The sequence below is a fragment of the Ambystoma mexicanum genome, chromosome 7q (assembly GCF_040938575.1).
Source record: "Ambystoma mexicanum isolate Mex_15411 chromosome 7q, UKY_AmexF1_1, whole genome shotgun sequence".
Classification (NCBI taxonomy): Eukaryota; Metazoa; Chordata; class Amphibia; order Caudata; family Ambystomatidae; genus Ambystoma; species Ambystoma mexicanum.
In genome coordinates, this window is record NC_090941.1 from 809,105,022 (window position 1) to 809,121,825 (window position 16,804).

The window sequence follows — 16,804 nt, forward strand, 5'->3', positions numbered from 1 at the left end:
ACCTCCTTCTCCTGTTGTGGTAATGTGGGCTGAGGAAAGGGTATACCTACAAAAGGGGTGTGAATGTGAAACTGGAGAAACCCAAACTTCAAAGTACAACAGTCTAAAATAAGGGAATGCACATTCAAGGCTCTTTAAACAAAACATATATATATACACACACACATATTGTTTCCCAATCCAATTGAACACACCATATGTACTAAATAGAATACAGTACGAAAACCCATCCCTGTGCAAAGAACACAGAATATACAATGATAGAAGGATACAGCCCTCTGGGTAATGAAACTGGGATGAAAGTCAATCAACCACACTGTTTGTAAAATGATATGTTCTGGTGCGAGGTAAGGGTTTTAAGGTGATCTAACCAGTCTTTCGGGCCCAAATGTGCACTTAGGGGAAGGTAGGAGTCAATAGTACCTTCTTGTTGTTCCTGGTGGTTCGTCGGCATCGAGCAAGGCTTTGTGGCGCAGTGCGAGTATTTCAAACCAGGCACGAATGCGGCAGTTGCTGTTTCCAAAAGGGTAGAAATCTCGAGTCTAGATCAAACTGAAGTTCGCTACGGTTCAAAGTTGGGCTCAAAGGATGTGGATAGTGGGGGCCACCAGGGTCCATTCAGAGTCAACATATTGTTCAACAGTGGAGATTCTAATAACTGGATGGGCAGTTCGAGATGGTTCGATGCAGCATTTGATGGTCACAGTTTGATGAAGCCAGCAGGATCGTTTGGCCATCGATGCAGGATTGGTAAAGGCGTGTATTGGTTGAAAGGTGGATGAGGCAGTTGCAGTAATAAGCTTCTTGCTTGAGCCGAGTCAATGACGCGTTCAGCTTGCTTCAAGAGTGCAGTACAGTGGCTCGAAGATCTGCACATTGACACGGGCAGCTCCGGAGGTTTGAATGTGTTGAACAGTGCTCAAAACATGCTCATAGCAGTTTCACTGTGAAAACAGGCTCTCAGTACCAATCCAGAGACTCAGAGACAAGATAGGTCCTTGTTCTCATTCTCGCAAACACCAGGGAGACTGGCACACCAGCAGGAGTCCTGCACCTTCTGTGAGGTCCTGGGTACCGGAGTAGCCAGCAGAGTGGCAGGTCTTACTCCAGTAGCAGGGCAACCTCAATGTGCCCTGGGGATGGTTATGGAGCAGAGCTTGCCTCTGCCTTGGATCCTCTGTCTTCAATTCACTGGTGAAGGATAATTCTTCCTGAAAGGTTGAAGTCCACAGATGGATCAAGGAGGAGTGGGAGGCACCCTCTTTTATAGGCAAGGCTCCACAGATGATTGGACAAAAATAAGATTGCTTTCAGGTGTCCAATCCCTGTCCTTAAGAAAAGTGGTGTTTGCCTTCTGACTTCACACCAAAAGTGCTTTGTGCAAAAAGAAGTGGAGGAAACAGGAAGGAGAGGTACAGACAGAAGCAAGATTGTGAAACCCTTCCCAACTTGTTCTGAGCTTCCTCTGTCTACACTTACCCAGCCTCCTTCCCTTGCCCACAGGATGAAAGTCACTTTGGTATGCAACACCCTGGTGTGAAGCTAGTCTTTTTGTGTGGGGTGTTCCCTTTGTTTCCTGTTTGCCAGGACCTGTTGAGGGGCTCTCATGACCTCACAAAGTATCAAAGGCAGGGAGCCCCGGGAACTATAGTCCTACTAGTTGCAGCATAGACAGAGCAGTGATTGACACTACTGCACTCGGAATACGCTCCTTGGGACGGACAACAACCCTGCACTTAAGCCAGACCCTTACTAGACTGGGTGCACTTGTCCCCTCCTCCCTTGCACTTCCTATCTGTGCACTTGCACGGCCGTGAACGTACTAGGCCTAGCAAGTTTGTTCTGTCCTGTCCTCCCTCTATCTCCCCTCCCTTGCTTGGCTGTACCTGAAATACTCGAGCACAGGGGAGTTGCTAGGTCTGGAAAAGACCCGGGGCTAAACTGATGTCGGTATTGTTGGGACTGGGGGCTAGCTAGTCTTTTGGCTGTAGCTCCTGAGATTCTATCCGGGGCTACAACCAAAAGATCAGGGGCTATAGCCCCTTTAGCCCCCCCTAGCAACGCCCCTGCTCGAGCATAGGCGTATTAGTGACGACCAACGACCAATCAATCTGAAATGTCGCCAGCCTAGTACTATAGTTTATTGTTCTGTATGCCCTTTTCCCCCACCTGCTCCCCCCATCTCTTCCCACACTTTGTCATGCACTTGCACTATCTGACAAGTTGTTAGCCATAGTATGGTATTTTATTGATTATATGCTATTCTCCCCCACACCCTTTTCTGAATCCACCCAGTTATGCACTTGCGCCAGTTGAAATGCCTCTGGCATAGTATGCTAGTTATTTTTGTAAGATCATTCGGAATCTTCAAGGCCTAAGATTGATGTCTGTATTCCCTTGTTCCTTTCCCACCTTGAAGCACTTCACTTGTGTATAAGCGCTTTACAATTACAAAATTACAATTACAATTACAGCTAGTCTGAGGGGACTACACACAACCTGCTCGCAGATGGTCTGGGCTCACAGTGTTGACGCATGTATGATGCCAATCAGATGTGGCTTTAATAATTATGAGAAGCACTATCCACCAAACCCTAAACTCAGGTGTGGTTTATATTTAAAGTTAACAACTGCCACAAGGATAGTAACTCATTATTATGTGATTTTGGGACAGAGGTGCAGATTTAAATGCAGCCTTTGCACTACAGTGATTTGGCCGTTGCATCAACTGTCAAACAGGGCACATGTGACCTCTGAACATTCTTTGTGCCACTGGAGATCAGGAGAAACTTATTTTCTTTTTATTTATTTATTGAACTTGTGTATGGCACCTGTACAGCAGAAAGTGTTTCCATATAAGCAGGCTGTATAAATGGCACAGTTGTAAGCAATGCTTTTGGCATGGAGCATAATGAAAGGGGAGTCTGATTAGCAGGCGACCATTTCGGAGATGGAAAACGTCAGGGCGGCTGCACCCTTTCGAGGTGGCAATACCTCATACTTCCCTCTAGAACATTCTCACACTGCTGCAAGCTGAATCTGATTTCTTTATGTTCATAATATTCCCAAAAACCCAGCAAGCACATCCTTTTCACATCGCCAACAGCCAAGATTTTTTTTTTACCTCTGCAGGTTTCAGAGACAGAGTCACACATCCTACTCATCAGATGCCCAAGACAAAGTCATCTCCACCTGCCGCTCTGCTAGGTGTAAGGAATTTTGGATATAACTCACTTCCGATTGATACACTAAGCCACAACAACCGGAGAGGAATATCTCCTCACCCCTTGTGCAAGAGTCAAACCTCAGTTCCTCAGAATTGGTGTCTTCCTCCAGGCAGCGTCCTTGCTTCACTCGCCTTTAAAGAGCTCTGAACAGGCTGCTGTGCAGTTTGAAGCACTTTCCAAAGACCCTCATAGGTTTAAAATATGCTTGAGACTCTCTGACCCACATGCGTAGGTTGCAGACCACGTTAGGTAATCTCATGAGTGCTTAGAAACATGCCCTGGGCTAAGTATTTAGAAACATGTCATGAGCTACAGTTGCAGAGATCATTCGATTGACTCAATTCAGATCAACATTTTCCCTGCCTATAAAGAAACAATCTTTTACTGTATTAAAATCCAAGGTAGGTGTGTAAGCCAGTTAGGCAACATGAAACTAGGGCCCTTTAATAGCTGCTGACCCCTGCACAACGATGGGTTACAAAAAGATGGCCAATAATATAACAAATATCTAAAATATATATATATTTTTTAAGTCCCTACGGAAAGTTTCGAGCAAATGAAGCTCAAACTTTAATATTGCAAGCACTAGGGGGCATCCATTTTGTGAAATGGATGCCGCCTGTGCTTGCGTTTGCGGCACTAATGAAGCAAAAGCCAGCCAGCTGTAGTAAACAAAAGCTACCACTGGGTGGCTTTTGCTTCATTGTTGCCGGACTCGGAGGACGGGGACCAGAAACTACAGGCAGGAAAGCTGCAGGTGCATCTCGGTAAGCACTATCTGCGTTATTTTTTCTAAGTATTCCGGGCTGGAGGAGCCCGGAAAAAACGTAGACATAAAACCGCAGCTTTTAAAAATGTTGTAGTTATGTTTGCGGTAGATTCAGGCTCCAAGCTGAAGCTACCGCAAACATAAATACAACGTTGTTGTGTTTCAAAAACGCTGCGTTTTTTCTTTCTAAGTTTCTTGTGCTCCTTCAAGCCGGAGGAGCCTGAGAAACTTAGAAAGAAAAACTGCAGCGTTTTTGAAACACAACAACGTTGTGTTTCTGCCTGCCGTGGCTATCACTTTGGATCTCCAGTGCCCCCGGGGGAGCACCGGAGACCCACAGTGAAAGCCAAGGCAGGCAGAAACACAATGCGGTTGTGTTTCCATACTGCAGAGTTTCTGCCTACAGCGGCGAGAGCTCCAAAGTGAAAGCCGCTGCAGGCAGAAACACAACGCAGGTGTTTAGAAATGCCGAAGTGTTTCTGCTTACAGCAACTTTCACTTTGGGGCTCTCGGGCTCCCTGTTGTAGTGAAAGCCGCTGTAGGCAGAAACACAACGTGAGTGTTTAGAAATGCTGCAGTGTTTCTGCCTACAGCAGCTTTCATTTTGGGGCTCTTGGGCTCCCCGGGGGGATCCCGAGAGCCCCAGAGTGAAAGCTGCTGTAGGCAGAAACACAATGGGGTTGTGTTTCCATGCCGCAGTGTTTAGAAATACGTTTTTGGATTTGTAAATGCTGCAGTATTTACAAATCCAAAAAAGTTGCTATTCTGAAAGCGGCAGCTTTCGCTGGGAGTCTCCTGGACTCCCTCAGGGTTGGGGGAGCCCAGGAGAGTCCACACAAAAGCTGCCGCTGTCAGAATAACAACGTTGTTGTATTTATGATTGCCGTGGTTTTCCAACCACGGCAAACACAAATACAACAATGTTATATTTTTAATGGGTGCGCCTCGGCTTTTTGCCTTCGTTTTACGTCGTCTGTGCTTCCCTGGGCTTGGGGAGCACAGAAAAAGTAAAATGAAAGTGAAGGCAGCCTCCTCAGCGCTGCCTGAAATCACAAAATGGATGTCCCCTTGTGCTTCCAATTTTAAAGTTTGAGCTTCATTTGCTCAAAACTTTCCATAGGGACAAGTGGAGTATGACGCTTTGCTGACTCCATAGATGAAACATGGAGGATCCCCCAGATCTTACCCAGGCGCAGACTTGCATCTCGACCCACTCATATTCTAGACCATATTATTGTGGGAGTCTTAGATTCAGACATCTTAACTATGTTCCAGCACACCATATGCATTTAAGAGACATGATTGTAGTATTAGAATTTTCCAGAAATGGTTATGTCCCACAGAAGTGCATATGGGAGTCTTGAGAGAGGTACTGAGCAAGGATGGTCCACAGGTACTACTGCAAGCCCTGTTGCATGCTTACCAAGAGTTTAAGGCAAGAGACACAGTGGAGATAGATTTTATATGCATAACACTGGGGCTGTCAGGTGGTGAGTGCAAACATCACAGACTGGCAAATAAAAGCAATGGCGGGATCATGCGATTGCCATAACAAGGCTGCCCGATTGCAAGGTGGCAGGAACACCAGAAGAAGATGGGCTGATAGCGAGTCTAGCAAAGACTTTCAGGTACATATGGGCAGATGAAGGTCTTCTCTGATAGCCAATCATGAAAAAACTTTGTGAACAGGGCCCAGATGCTCCAGTCAGGACTTCATTATTTAAATTCACTGATAATCTAGAGTGTAAAATGGAGACAAGGGAGACCCAGGGCACAAGTGTTTAGGGAATGGTCAACAGCAAGGAGCTGCAGGAATTTAACCAGCGAGTAGGAGGAAGGGAAAAATGGCAGGAAAAGGAAAGAGGTGAAAATGGTCACCATCGAGAATGAGGAGGAAATATCCCAAGAAGGAAGGAGGTGGATAAAGAAAACCACTGGAAGATGAAGGAAGGATCATGGAAAGGATGGAGGTGGAGAAGAGCAAGATCAAAGGTGGGATATCAGGGAGAGTAGGATGAGGCACAGAGGAAGAAAGAAGGGAGGGGTAAAACCAGTAGGTGGTAGAAAAGGGTCAAAGTGAGAGGAAGGAGGTTGTTATTGGAGGAGAAAGACGAAGATAAATGTAGACAAAGGTCCAACACGAGAATGACTCATTGGCCAAGCTAAGAGGGCCATGGGTTTAAGGGGTGCGGATAAGCAAGAGGAAAGATCAGTAGGGCTAGAGCTTGAGGAAGGCTGTGGCTTATGTGCCATAGAGGGGGAGAATCTAGTCATCCTGGCCCAATACATTGGGCGGGACAAGAGCCTCGAAATCAGAGACTTGAGAAGGAGAATGGGGTGAATAAGGAGTCATAATCCAAATTCTGGTGGGACCAGCATGCCCACCAAAGGAAAGGAATAGGACAAGATGGACACAACTAGAGAGGAGGAGAAAGATAAGTGTGGCTAGCTACAATTTCTAATCCGGATGCCGGTATGACTATCAAACCCATCAATGAAAATAAGACTTGCTAATGACCAACCAAGATTGTAGTTGGCTTATAAGATGCATGAGTCTATGGGAGTCTTGTGAGAATGCTACGTCTGTGGTAGGCCTATGAGAAACCTGAGCTGGTAGGAGGCTCATGGAAATTAATAGTCTGTGGGGGGCTCTGGCTCAACTGGAGCGGACAATGAGTAGAACGCTAAATACATTGCTCTTAGCTGGAGAGCAAAACTACAGCCTGAATGTTCACACGGAACAGACCGGGACATGGAAGTCAACTCTCAATGACCAAGCTAAATGACCAATGTCCAGGAAGGTCAATATTTACTGGCGGAATCTAAGCAAAGGTAGCAGACTGCAGGATTCCCACACAGAGAGTGAAAGACTGTGTATGATACCTTCTGGGGTGTCCCTCTTGAACACAACTTGGTATACATTGGGGTGCTTTGATCTAGCAATCTTTTACCTGTTATACTCTCCTTGCCCCAACATGATTTTATGGCGATGCATTCATGCTTGGTTCTATCCTTGCTCTGACCTCTGTGCCGGAACTAAACAAAAGCCTTTGTATTACAAACTTGGGATTTCTGGTCTGTGGTGTGCCCGTTGGTGAGATACTCAACTGCAGGTCTGGAATTCCAGCAAGACTGGAATAGGAGTGTGGGATAGTGGCCCACTGGAGGACACATTCTTAAACAGTACGCAGAAACACTCCGGTGAAATAACAGAGGGTTGGGTACTTGCTGAAGATGATTGTGTAAAGTGCAGGCCACAGATACAAATCCAAGCAGCAAGACAGATCAACTGTTTTGCTGCTTGCTGTATAGAGCTGCGTATGCAGTGACCTGTGCATCAGAAACAGGAATTATGTTCCTTCCACTACCACAAAGATAAGATATTGCACAGAGTTTGACCATATTCAAGTCTAAAGCAGGTCCTCTCCCACTGTGAAAAGTTGAGGGCACACTGATAAGATGTGTATGTGCGAAACCTGCAATTCCATTTCCAGTAAGGCAGCAAAGGTCTGTGTGTAACTTGCCATCATTGTAAGTGCTGACAACAAAACATACAATGCATGTTTTTATGGATGATGTATTTGTAAAGTCATGTTATGAATTGAACGATTTGGTCCAGTTTTCTTCAAAACATCCTTAGCGTCGAATTTTCCCAAAAGCCCTTTTAAATGTTGGTTTCACTTACTATACTCTTAATATGGGGCTGACATATATGACCTGCCTTTCTAAAGTTTCACCAGCAAACAGCGTTTAGACAGCTCATATAAAGGGAAAGAAAAGGAGATGAGGGGCATGCATTTGAAGTCAACATTTGGGGCAATGTATGCAATTGAGGAATTAAGTTTAAGTCAGTGGCACAGTGGCCCTTTGTCTATGGATGTCAAAATCCATCACCAGCATTTAAACTACAAGGCCACGCTTCGAACATGGAAACAAATAATATGTATGCAATAACATGCGTTCTCAATAGCACCTGCACGACGTCTTTATTACAGATTACACAAAGCGCAGTTCCGTCTGACACAGAAGGCCCTTTTCCTGTTGCTGAATCACTCATACATGAAGTAGAACCCGCAAAGCATTCAGCAAAGGTCAGAGCATGTATCCAACTAGGAAGTTCCGGCCAACAACTCACCTGTAGAGGGCAGGGATTTGTGCAATGCCGTAAGCATAGCAGCGGCACCCACTAGATATGCCTGTTGGATCAATGGCCTGAACTTCTGAGTTTCTCAAACATTTAGTACAACTCGTGAAATCTCGGTTTGACTAACTTCGCACTCTTTCGAAGGTGCCCTGAATTTTGTCAAATGCTGCTCTTCAATTCCAGCACTAGCTACTGGGCGCTGGCAACTAATCTGGTATCAGTGCTTGGCTGATCGTTCTACCAAAGAGCCCGATCCAGACAGGTTTCCATAATGCCCATAATTCATGTCTTCGAAAAACATTCCCAAATAATGAATTTCGGAGGTGATTAATTTCATATGTTCTTGCTCATTCCAAAAAAGATAGTGGATGATCCAGTGCCTCAGTCTTGCTGTATTTTTATGAGGCTTTTTTGGTCTGTGCTGCCATTAACATTTATAGTTTTTGAGAGGTGATGGTCACTACTTTGACGTTGATGCCAAGGAAATCTAGCATTATTCCAAGTTAACAGTGGCCACACTTCCTAGATCAGGTCAAAACGAAGCATAAACATCATCACAACATGTAAGTTCATCAAAAAGCGCACAATACAGCACAACAGCTTTTAAATTCCCCTTCACAAATTTTGATGGTGAATTGACAAATAAATCCAGTCAGATGTTATGGACATCCTCAGTTAATGTGTATGAGAACAAATGACATATATAGAATTTGCTTTCATTTTGCAGTCTTTTGAAAAACCTTACAGGAATATACTATTCTGTGGATTGACAAACCTAATCTTAAAATAAATGACTTGCGGTCTCATGGGTGCAAAGAAACCCAGACCTGTGGATTTACACCTGTCCATTCACAAAAACACATTGAAAATGACAATCTAATTACACAGCAGCAATGTGAAATGATATAATCAGGAACTAATGGGAGAAAATGACCAGTCTTACCTTTTCATAATGTTCGATAAGAATTTCAACAACAATGTTCTGAAACTTAATATTCATCATCGCTGCCACAGTTTCCTCTTGCGCTCTCATCAGCGTGGGGCCAAATATGACACCAAGATTAGAGACTGTCATGAGATTTTGTTGGCTGTGGAGGGATACCCTGCAACGGGCAGTGAAAGAGGAAACCGACAATTAGTCCCACATTGGACTACAGCACAGATCTTACATTTGAAATGCCAAAAGAGTTCCACGTCTGTTATATTGCCATCCATGTCACTCTAAAGCATATAAACACGTTTCAAATTTAGAATGAAAAATGACAGTGCTGGGAAAGGTCATTGGTTGCACATTATTTAGGGGTGCGGGAGAACATGCATTTGTTTGGAAACAACATATATTTTCTTAAGCCATTAAAGCTCCTATGACAATATAAACAGGCTCAGAGAGAACTTAGAATCTTAATTATAGAATGATTTAAATGTCCAAACTTATCATCACTTTATAAAAGATGAGATTTAAGGAGCCAAGATAAAACGTGATAGGACACACTATCTTGCTGTGATAGGTACATTTAATAAAAGGCTGTTCACCCTTGAATGAAGGTGCATAGAATAGAAGGACTGTGTAGAGGAGCAGGTAGACACGTCATCCCTAGCTGCCACCCCCTCACCTCCATCATATTGAAACAGCATGAGATGAGCCCTATGCAGTACACCAAGCATTGTCCCAATATTGCATCAAGTTTATGAGAGACGATATGCACTCAGACAACCTCAAATGTGCCCCCGCACTGAAAGGGTGGAAGGATGTCTGCACACACCCTTGAACATCGAAGAGCTATAAGTGAAATCTGACAAGAGCCGAGTGAAGTCATAAGGGAAGGACACGAAGATGGGCTGAAACAGTATGAAAAAACAAAGGATAAAAGATGTAATTGAAGTAATAAGAGTAACGTGTAATCGAATATGAAGAAATCATATGCACCAAAGAAATAAGTGGAGAGAGATGTAGTGAATGTATATACGCAGAAATGCAAGGTAGCTGAGACATATATAAATGTGCTACAGAAGAAAACGTAACTGACTAAGGTGGCCATGATGGAAAGATTGACGTCAGGCTTGTGTTGAAACCGATCGAGCTAACCTCAGAGACAGACCAGGGCTGCAGAGTCAGGAGATGCCAGAAAACAGCTCCATGTGAGGAATAAAGAGGAGTCTATTGGCCTCGGATTAAGGATGCCTCATCAAGGAATAATTTCAAAGCACAACGAGGGTCAAGAGGATAGGCCATGTACGTAAGACATATTTCTCTTAGATTAAGCAAATAAGAAAACATCTGCAAGTGCCAAGTATTGGACAGTCAACTATGTGAACAGCCTATGCAAGGTGGAGTGAGCAAGCCTCCAGAGGCCAAGAGGAGTAATGACAACCAGCTTAATTAAATCAAATAGCAGTAAATAAAAGTATGAAATCGACAGAATCGTGGTCTCCTCACACGTGATTCAGAAGTCGAAAACAAGGAAAACTCTAGGTGCAACTCTTGGTATGATTTTGACCTTGTTGTTCTGAAACGCAAGTGCAGGGTGGCTGAGAGGAAGTGGAGGGCTTCGGGCGCATCATCAGACAAACGGGCCTGCCGCCTGCTCCTAAGGCAATACAGACTCTCTGTCCTGTCGAAGCCAAGAATAGAGCACAAATTCAAGCCTGTGTCTCTGTGGCCTCTAACAACACGGCTGAACTCTTAAAAACCTGCAATGAACTGGCCAATCATGTTGCAGTCTCGCTTTCCTGTTATGTCCCAGGCCCTCTCTATGGCTCTGGCATCTTGCTTCTCTGCTAAAACCCAGGATATTCTGTCCTCTATCTCCTCTTCCTCTCTCGGCCCCCCCCTTTGGCCATCTCTCCCTCTCCCTCTCCTCTTCCTTTCTCCTCTTTCTCTCTGACAACCCTGATGAGGTTTCTAGGCAAGTCTGATCTATGAAAGTGTCATCCAAACCAATGCTCCCCTGCTCCTCCAGAACTATCAAGGACCATATTGACACCCTCGCTCCAGCCTTGGCCGATTTCTGTAATCACTCTTTCACCACTGGAACTTTCCCCTCTGCCCTTAAGCACTTCCTTGGGTTCCGCCTCATCAAGAAGCCGTCTGCCGATCCTACCTGCTCGGTAAACCATTACCCAATCTCCATCACCCCTTTCCTGGGCAAACTCTTGGAAGAGCTGACCATCAGAGCAGCCAGAGGCACAGAAACTGCTTTCCTAAACACCCACACAGATCTGCTCTCTAAACATGATTCCAGCATTCCTTCTGTCCTCATCCTCGTCTGCTTTCAATACGGTCAACCACGCCATCCTGATCAATCAACTCTGCGAGAACCTGTGCATAATGGAATCAAGCCCTGGAGTGGCTGACCACCTTGATCCTGAACCACCCCTCATAGGTCTAACTTGGTTTGTTTCTCTCTGCCACCTCTCTCCCTACCTGTGGCGTTCTCCAGGGCTCTTTCCTCACACCCTGGTTTTTCAACCTCTACTTGGACCCTTTGGCCCACATGATCTCTACCTTCTCCTCTAACTTTCAGTGTTATGCCGATGACACTCAGCTTTCCTTCAGGCTCCCCTCAGCCTCTTCTCCTCTCTTGCTCATTCCTGACTGTCCGCGATTCAGGATTGATGTGCCTCCAACTATCTCTGCCTTAATGCCAGTAAGATCCTTCTCATTGGGACCCCTGTCCCTTCTTTCCCTCTCTCACTGTGGTCGCCCGCCTTGGGCACCCTTCCTTCGCCTTCCTGCAAGGTAAAAATCCTTTTGGTCATCTTCGACTCCACTCTCTCTTTCTCTCCTCACACCTTGGACATTGCCAAGAAGTCCCACTACCAGCTGCACCTCCTCAAAGGGACTCTTCCCTTTCGCCCTTTCCCCCAGAGCCCTGGTTCTCTCTAGGCTGGACTACTGAACAGCCTCTTTCTCAATGTACATTCCTCTACTCTCTGCCCTCTGCAACTTATCCATAACAGAACTGCAAGACTTATCCTTGGCCTGAAGCCCAGGGACCAAATGTTTCCAGCCCTGAAATCTCTTCACTGGCTGCCGTTGGCTGCAAGGATCGAGTTTAAGACCTTGTGCATTGTCCACAAAGCTTTCTGGGGCCAGGGAGTGCACTACATCCAACGCTCTCTTTCAAAATACCTTCCTTCTCAAGCCCCTCGCTCAGCTACCTCCAACTCTCTAAGGGTTACACGTTTCTCCAGGCAGAGAATGGGGGTAGATCTCTCTCCTCTGTAGGTGCCTCCCTCTGGAATGGCCTCCCTGCCCCACTCAAACTTGAGCCGGACCACCTGAGGTTCCGGAAGCAGCTCAAAACGTTCCTCTTCTCCTCTGCTTTCTCTCTCTCCCTCCCCTGCTGACCTACCTAGCCCACCTGTCTGCTGAACCGACTGGTTGTTTGGCTACTCTCAGAGTCTCACTGGGTACCAGGCTCTTTCTTGACTAGTCACCCCTGCACAGCCTCCGGGCCTACCACACACTTAGGGGTTGTAACTGTAACCCTACAGTCCCTTGTTCTCCTTGCACTACCCAGGGCCGCGCGGCCCTGCCTGCACTTACTCAAAGCATTGCTGCCCTGTTTTTACCTTCCACTCTCCATTGCACTCCCCCCTCCATCTTCCCTTGCACTTATCGTTCTCGCATTTGAACGATCTGAATTAAACAAGGCCTGGTGAGATTGTCTGTCTTGTCCTCCCTCTGTCTTCCCTCCCTTGTTTTGTCGCGCCTAGAAACACTTGTGTACAGGCGTGTTATAAATGACTTATCATATCATATCATATAACACTTGCTGTTTCATTTTCTTTTTTTAATGCTATCCAGTTATTTATCAACTGCCTTAAAAGCAGTAAAGGATGCACACCAAAAGGCATATTAATTATATGGGTCTGGGTTTCATGTTTGAACCCTAAAACCAGGAATGCATTTTTAGAGTTAACCCTGCAGGCGCCTACATAAAAGCCATCTCTGCAACATCAAGACTTGCCGTAATCAGAGAATTAGAGGCTATTTGTCCTTCTTCCACTATAGATTGTACTTTGCCTCAGCTTCTTCTGGCAACAACTTAATGATTTAATGCATTTCATGCATTTACAGTACTATGGTCATGCCTTGATAGTAATGCTGCAGAATTAAAAATTCTAAAGTGTACTGCAGATGTATAAACATTACGTCATACTGCATATTACGTCATACTACGTCAGGGAACATGTAACCTCTCACTATAAAAGACTCCTGTGATGCAGGTTTGTATTTCTTCTCAATTCATTGATTGACTGATTTTACCATTGCCGGTGTTCGGAATGTTTTTCTCTGTTGCTTGCTAATTTGTGCCAATGCAGAAATGTTTGTATGTGGCACACTAAGCACTAAGTCCTCTTCCTCCCAATGCATCTGGACATTAAACATAGTTGGGTTTCTCTTCAAGATAGAAAATTACTTTGTCTGATGATCAATTGGAGATGCGTACATGGGATGTCCCTTTTCCCCCAGGAGAATCAATCACATAGTCATCCCATACCCTCTGGTGTTCATTCTCTACACATTCTACTTTTTCTGGGACTAAATCCTTTTCATCAGTAGAATTTTCCTCAGATTTACTTTGGAAACTTTAATGTTACAGAGTCTGTCATAGCCTTCTCCTTCATTTATTGATTTGGCTTTTGCATGGCCTCTAGAAAGTCATTGGGCCTCATTACAAGTATAGTGGTAAGGCAACAACGGCGCCGGTATCATTACCAGCACCGTTGCTACCGTACCGCCATACTAGGAGTTCTGCTCGCGGGTGGCCTCGCAGCCACCAGGTCTGACCTGTTGGACATACCAACACACGCGAGAAGACCAGGATGGTAGCAACAGTACAGTTATTACCGGTACCCTCCTCATTCCCCTTCAGCCCTATGGGGCCAAATGGGGATGGGGTCCATTATTACTGCCCCCCGCAAATGGGCAACTACCGGGTCCGCCAAACTCGGCATGACCCAGTAATTGCCCAGTCACAGGTGCTGGAAAAAAATGGATACAGGCACGGCTACCGCCAGCCTCGTAAGGAGGCCCATTGTTCAATTGTGCTTGCTATTGTAGGCGGAGATCCAACTATGTTGTCTGAATCTCTCCGATAACCTCTGTCTTGTGAATCGAAGAGATCATCCTATTGCTTGACAATTTCTTCCTCATGAAGATTCTTTTCTTGTGTCCTTGGTGTTGCCATTGGAACCTTGGATGTTTTCTCTAATAGCACCATAGTCGCTAAGATAAATTTTGTGAACGTCGATGTTAAAGTGTATTACTTTTAGCTCTGAAACATCTTACACATGTTTCTCTTTCCCCTATGTACATCCTATTATTGAGTATTTAAAGTTAGGCTGCATGGACTTGGACTAACTCCTGGTCCTCTGCAGTCTCTTCAACCACGGCAGAAGCTTTTAAACATCTTCTGGTAATAGCTTTTGTCGCCCTTCATTTCCCCTTTATTGACTTTAAGGTGTAGGACTGGAATCCTGTTAAGCTATGCATTTAGTGTTGTCCTGATCCTGTGGGGCACTGGGTGCACACTCAGCATTCGTCCATCCTTGGAAAGGCAGGAGTACACAATGGACACAACTAAAAGGGTCTTGTTTCAATGAGCCCACAAGTTTACAGAACTTTACAATTAACAACAACAATTGTAAACATTCTCATATACAACCTGACTCACGGTTGAATTTTCATGGACCACAAAATGTTCATGCTTTTTTGACATTCCCGCAATCATAAAATTATCCCATCTCTGTTTACCAATGTGCACTCCTTCCTATACTCTGATTGAATCCAATGGCAAAATACACAGTCCAAAGATGGTGACTACACAGGGGTCAAAGATAGGAGGGTCCTTGACGTCATACTACCGTTTAATTACTTATAGACTGAAATATGCCGACCTGCATATTCCAGAAAAAAATGCTAGAAGGCAATGTGTGAATCTAAAACAGATTCTCGCTAAAAGTGTCTCTGTATATTCATCTGACCTGATGAAGTCCCGGCAGTGATGGAACCCATGATACTGTGAGTGATGCCCATTACATAACCCCACCTTCCTTTCAGTGCAACTAAAGAAAAGGAGCTTTTTTCAGAAAGAGATGGAGTGGTTCTTTCCACAGTGATTAAGTTGACAAGTGTTATTCTATTGGATTTGCCTTGACAAAGAACGGCGTACCGTTAAATCGCTGTCTGTGAGCGTTTGCTTTTTACATTATTTTAAAATAAATAAATTGCACATTTTAAACTAGAATGTAGCCACATGTGGCATTGTTTGAAATATATATGTGCACAGACACACACAGCCAAACATCCATATAGGCATAAATTGCACTTGCGAATAATGCAAAAGTAAAACTTTCAAATGATAAGTCATCAGAATATTAGCGCAATCGCTGCTTGTTCATGAAATTGTTTACTACACGTGGAAACATTTTAACACTAAAAAAATAGATAAAATGCAAGTGTTCATAGTACATCACTAGTATTCATTCAGCGTTCGTTCCATCAACAAACACTGAATTCATGCAGGCGCCGAACTACTCGACCATGGAAAGGTATTAACAGTAAAGGAACTGGTTCATTACTTGACTAAATGCTTGATGAGGATGTCCAGCATCTCTCTGTTTTTATCTGGTAATTTATGGACCAGTGCATGCACCGCCTCTACCCGGTAATTTTGGTCATCAGATTCTGAAATGAAAAACAAAAAACACAAATGCTTAAGAACTCTCCACATCACCAATGCACTTCAATATATATACACAAAAAACATATTATAAGTGTATTCTGCGACACAGACTCCAGGGCCTACCTGGGCCACCACTCATGCATAATGCTTATGATGATGATGATGATGCTGCTGCAGGAGATTGCTGAGTGCTACTCGAGGGTGAAGATGTACGTTTTTAATCAAATATTACATTTTACACCTAACATAGAAACACAGGGCGGGAGGTGCCTGGCCTCCGTCAGCCAAATGTTCCAGCTGCCAATGTCTGCAGCAAGAAAAATTATAATACTCATGCCAGATGCAATCTTTGGTGGCAGGGTGTTGGTCAGCTCCTGAGGGTGCACGTTTTATATCAAACATTTCAAGTTCAGTGATGGCAGGTGAGTTTCTTTACTGCAGGGACATTACTATCTCCCACCAATAAGCATACAATCTATGCCATGAATGGCAGTGTTAATCACTTTTATGAAACTGCAAACACATTCTATGCTAGTATGGTGACAGTGAATCATTTTTGTGAACATGAGACCACAATCTATGCCAGTATGGTCAATGTTAATCACATTCATAAAGCTGCAGCCACAATCAATATCAGAAATCCCAATGTAGCACATTGGATGATCTTGCACAAACACAGTAAATCATCATTGTCACTATCAATGACTTTCATGATACAGCCTCCTGCCGCCATACATGACGCACTCACACTGAAAAAACACACACACACCACTCATTATAAATCATAAGACACTGCACACATGCATTTTAAGTCACTCAGCCTGGTTTTGTGGGGTCTTGTTTGTATCCAGTCTGCATATCATAAATACATTTCTATGGCTCGGTTTATAAATAAATCACATTTGAATAAATTACATTTTGTTCCACTCAGGATATAAACATTACAATCAGTGAAAATATCTCCCTCATT

The 16,804-nt window shown here is 44.4% G+C and overlaps 1 protein-coding gene across 2 annotated transcripts in view; it reads right to left on the reverse strand.

The window, feature by feature from the left end:
- Positions 1 to 16,804, reverse strand: part of ARHGAP42 (Rho GTPase activating protein 42) — a 979,121-nt gene that overhangs the window by 90,885 nt on the left and 871,432 nt on the right. For both annotated transcript variants that reach the window (XM_069639111.1, XM_069639110.1), the window contains exons 17-18: positions 15,731 to 15,836; positions 9,084 to 9,243 (exon numbers count right to left, since the gene is read on the reverse strand). In XM_069639111.1, coding sequence (XP_069495212.1) covers positions 9,084 to 9,243; positions 15,731 to 15,836 — 266 coding nt within the window. The remainder of the gene's footprint in view (positions 1 to 9,083; positions 9,244 to 15,730; positions 15,837 to 16,804) is intronic.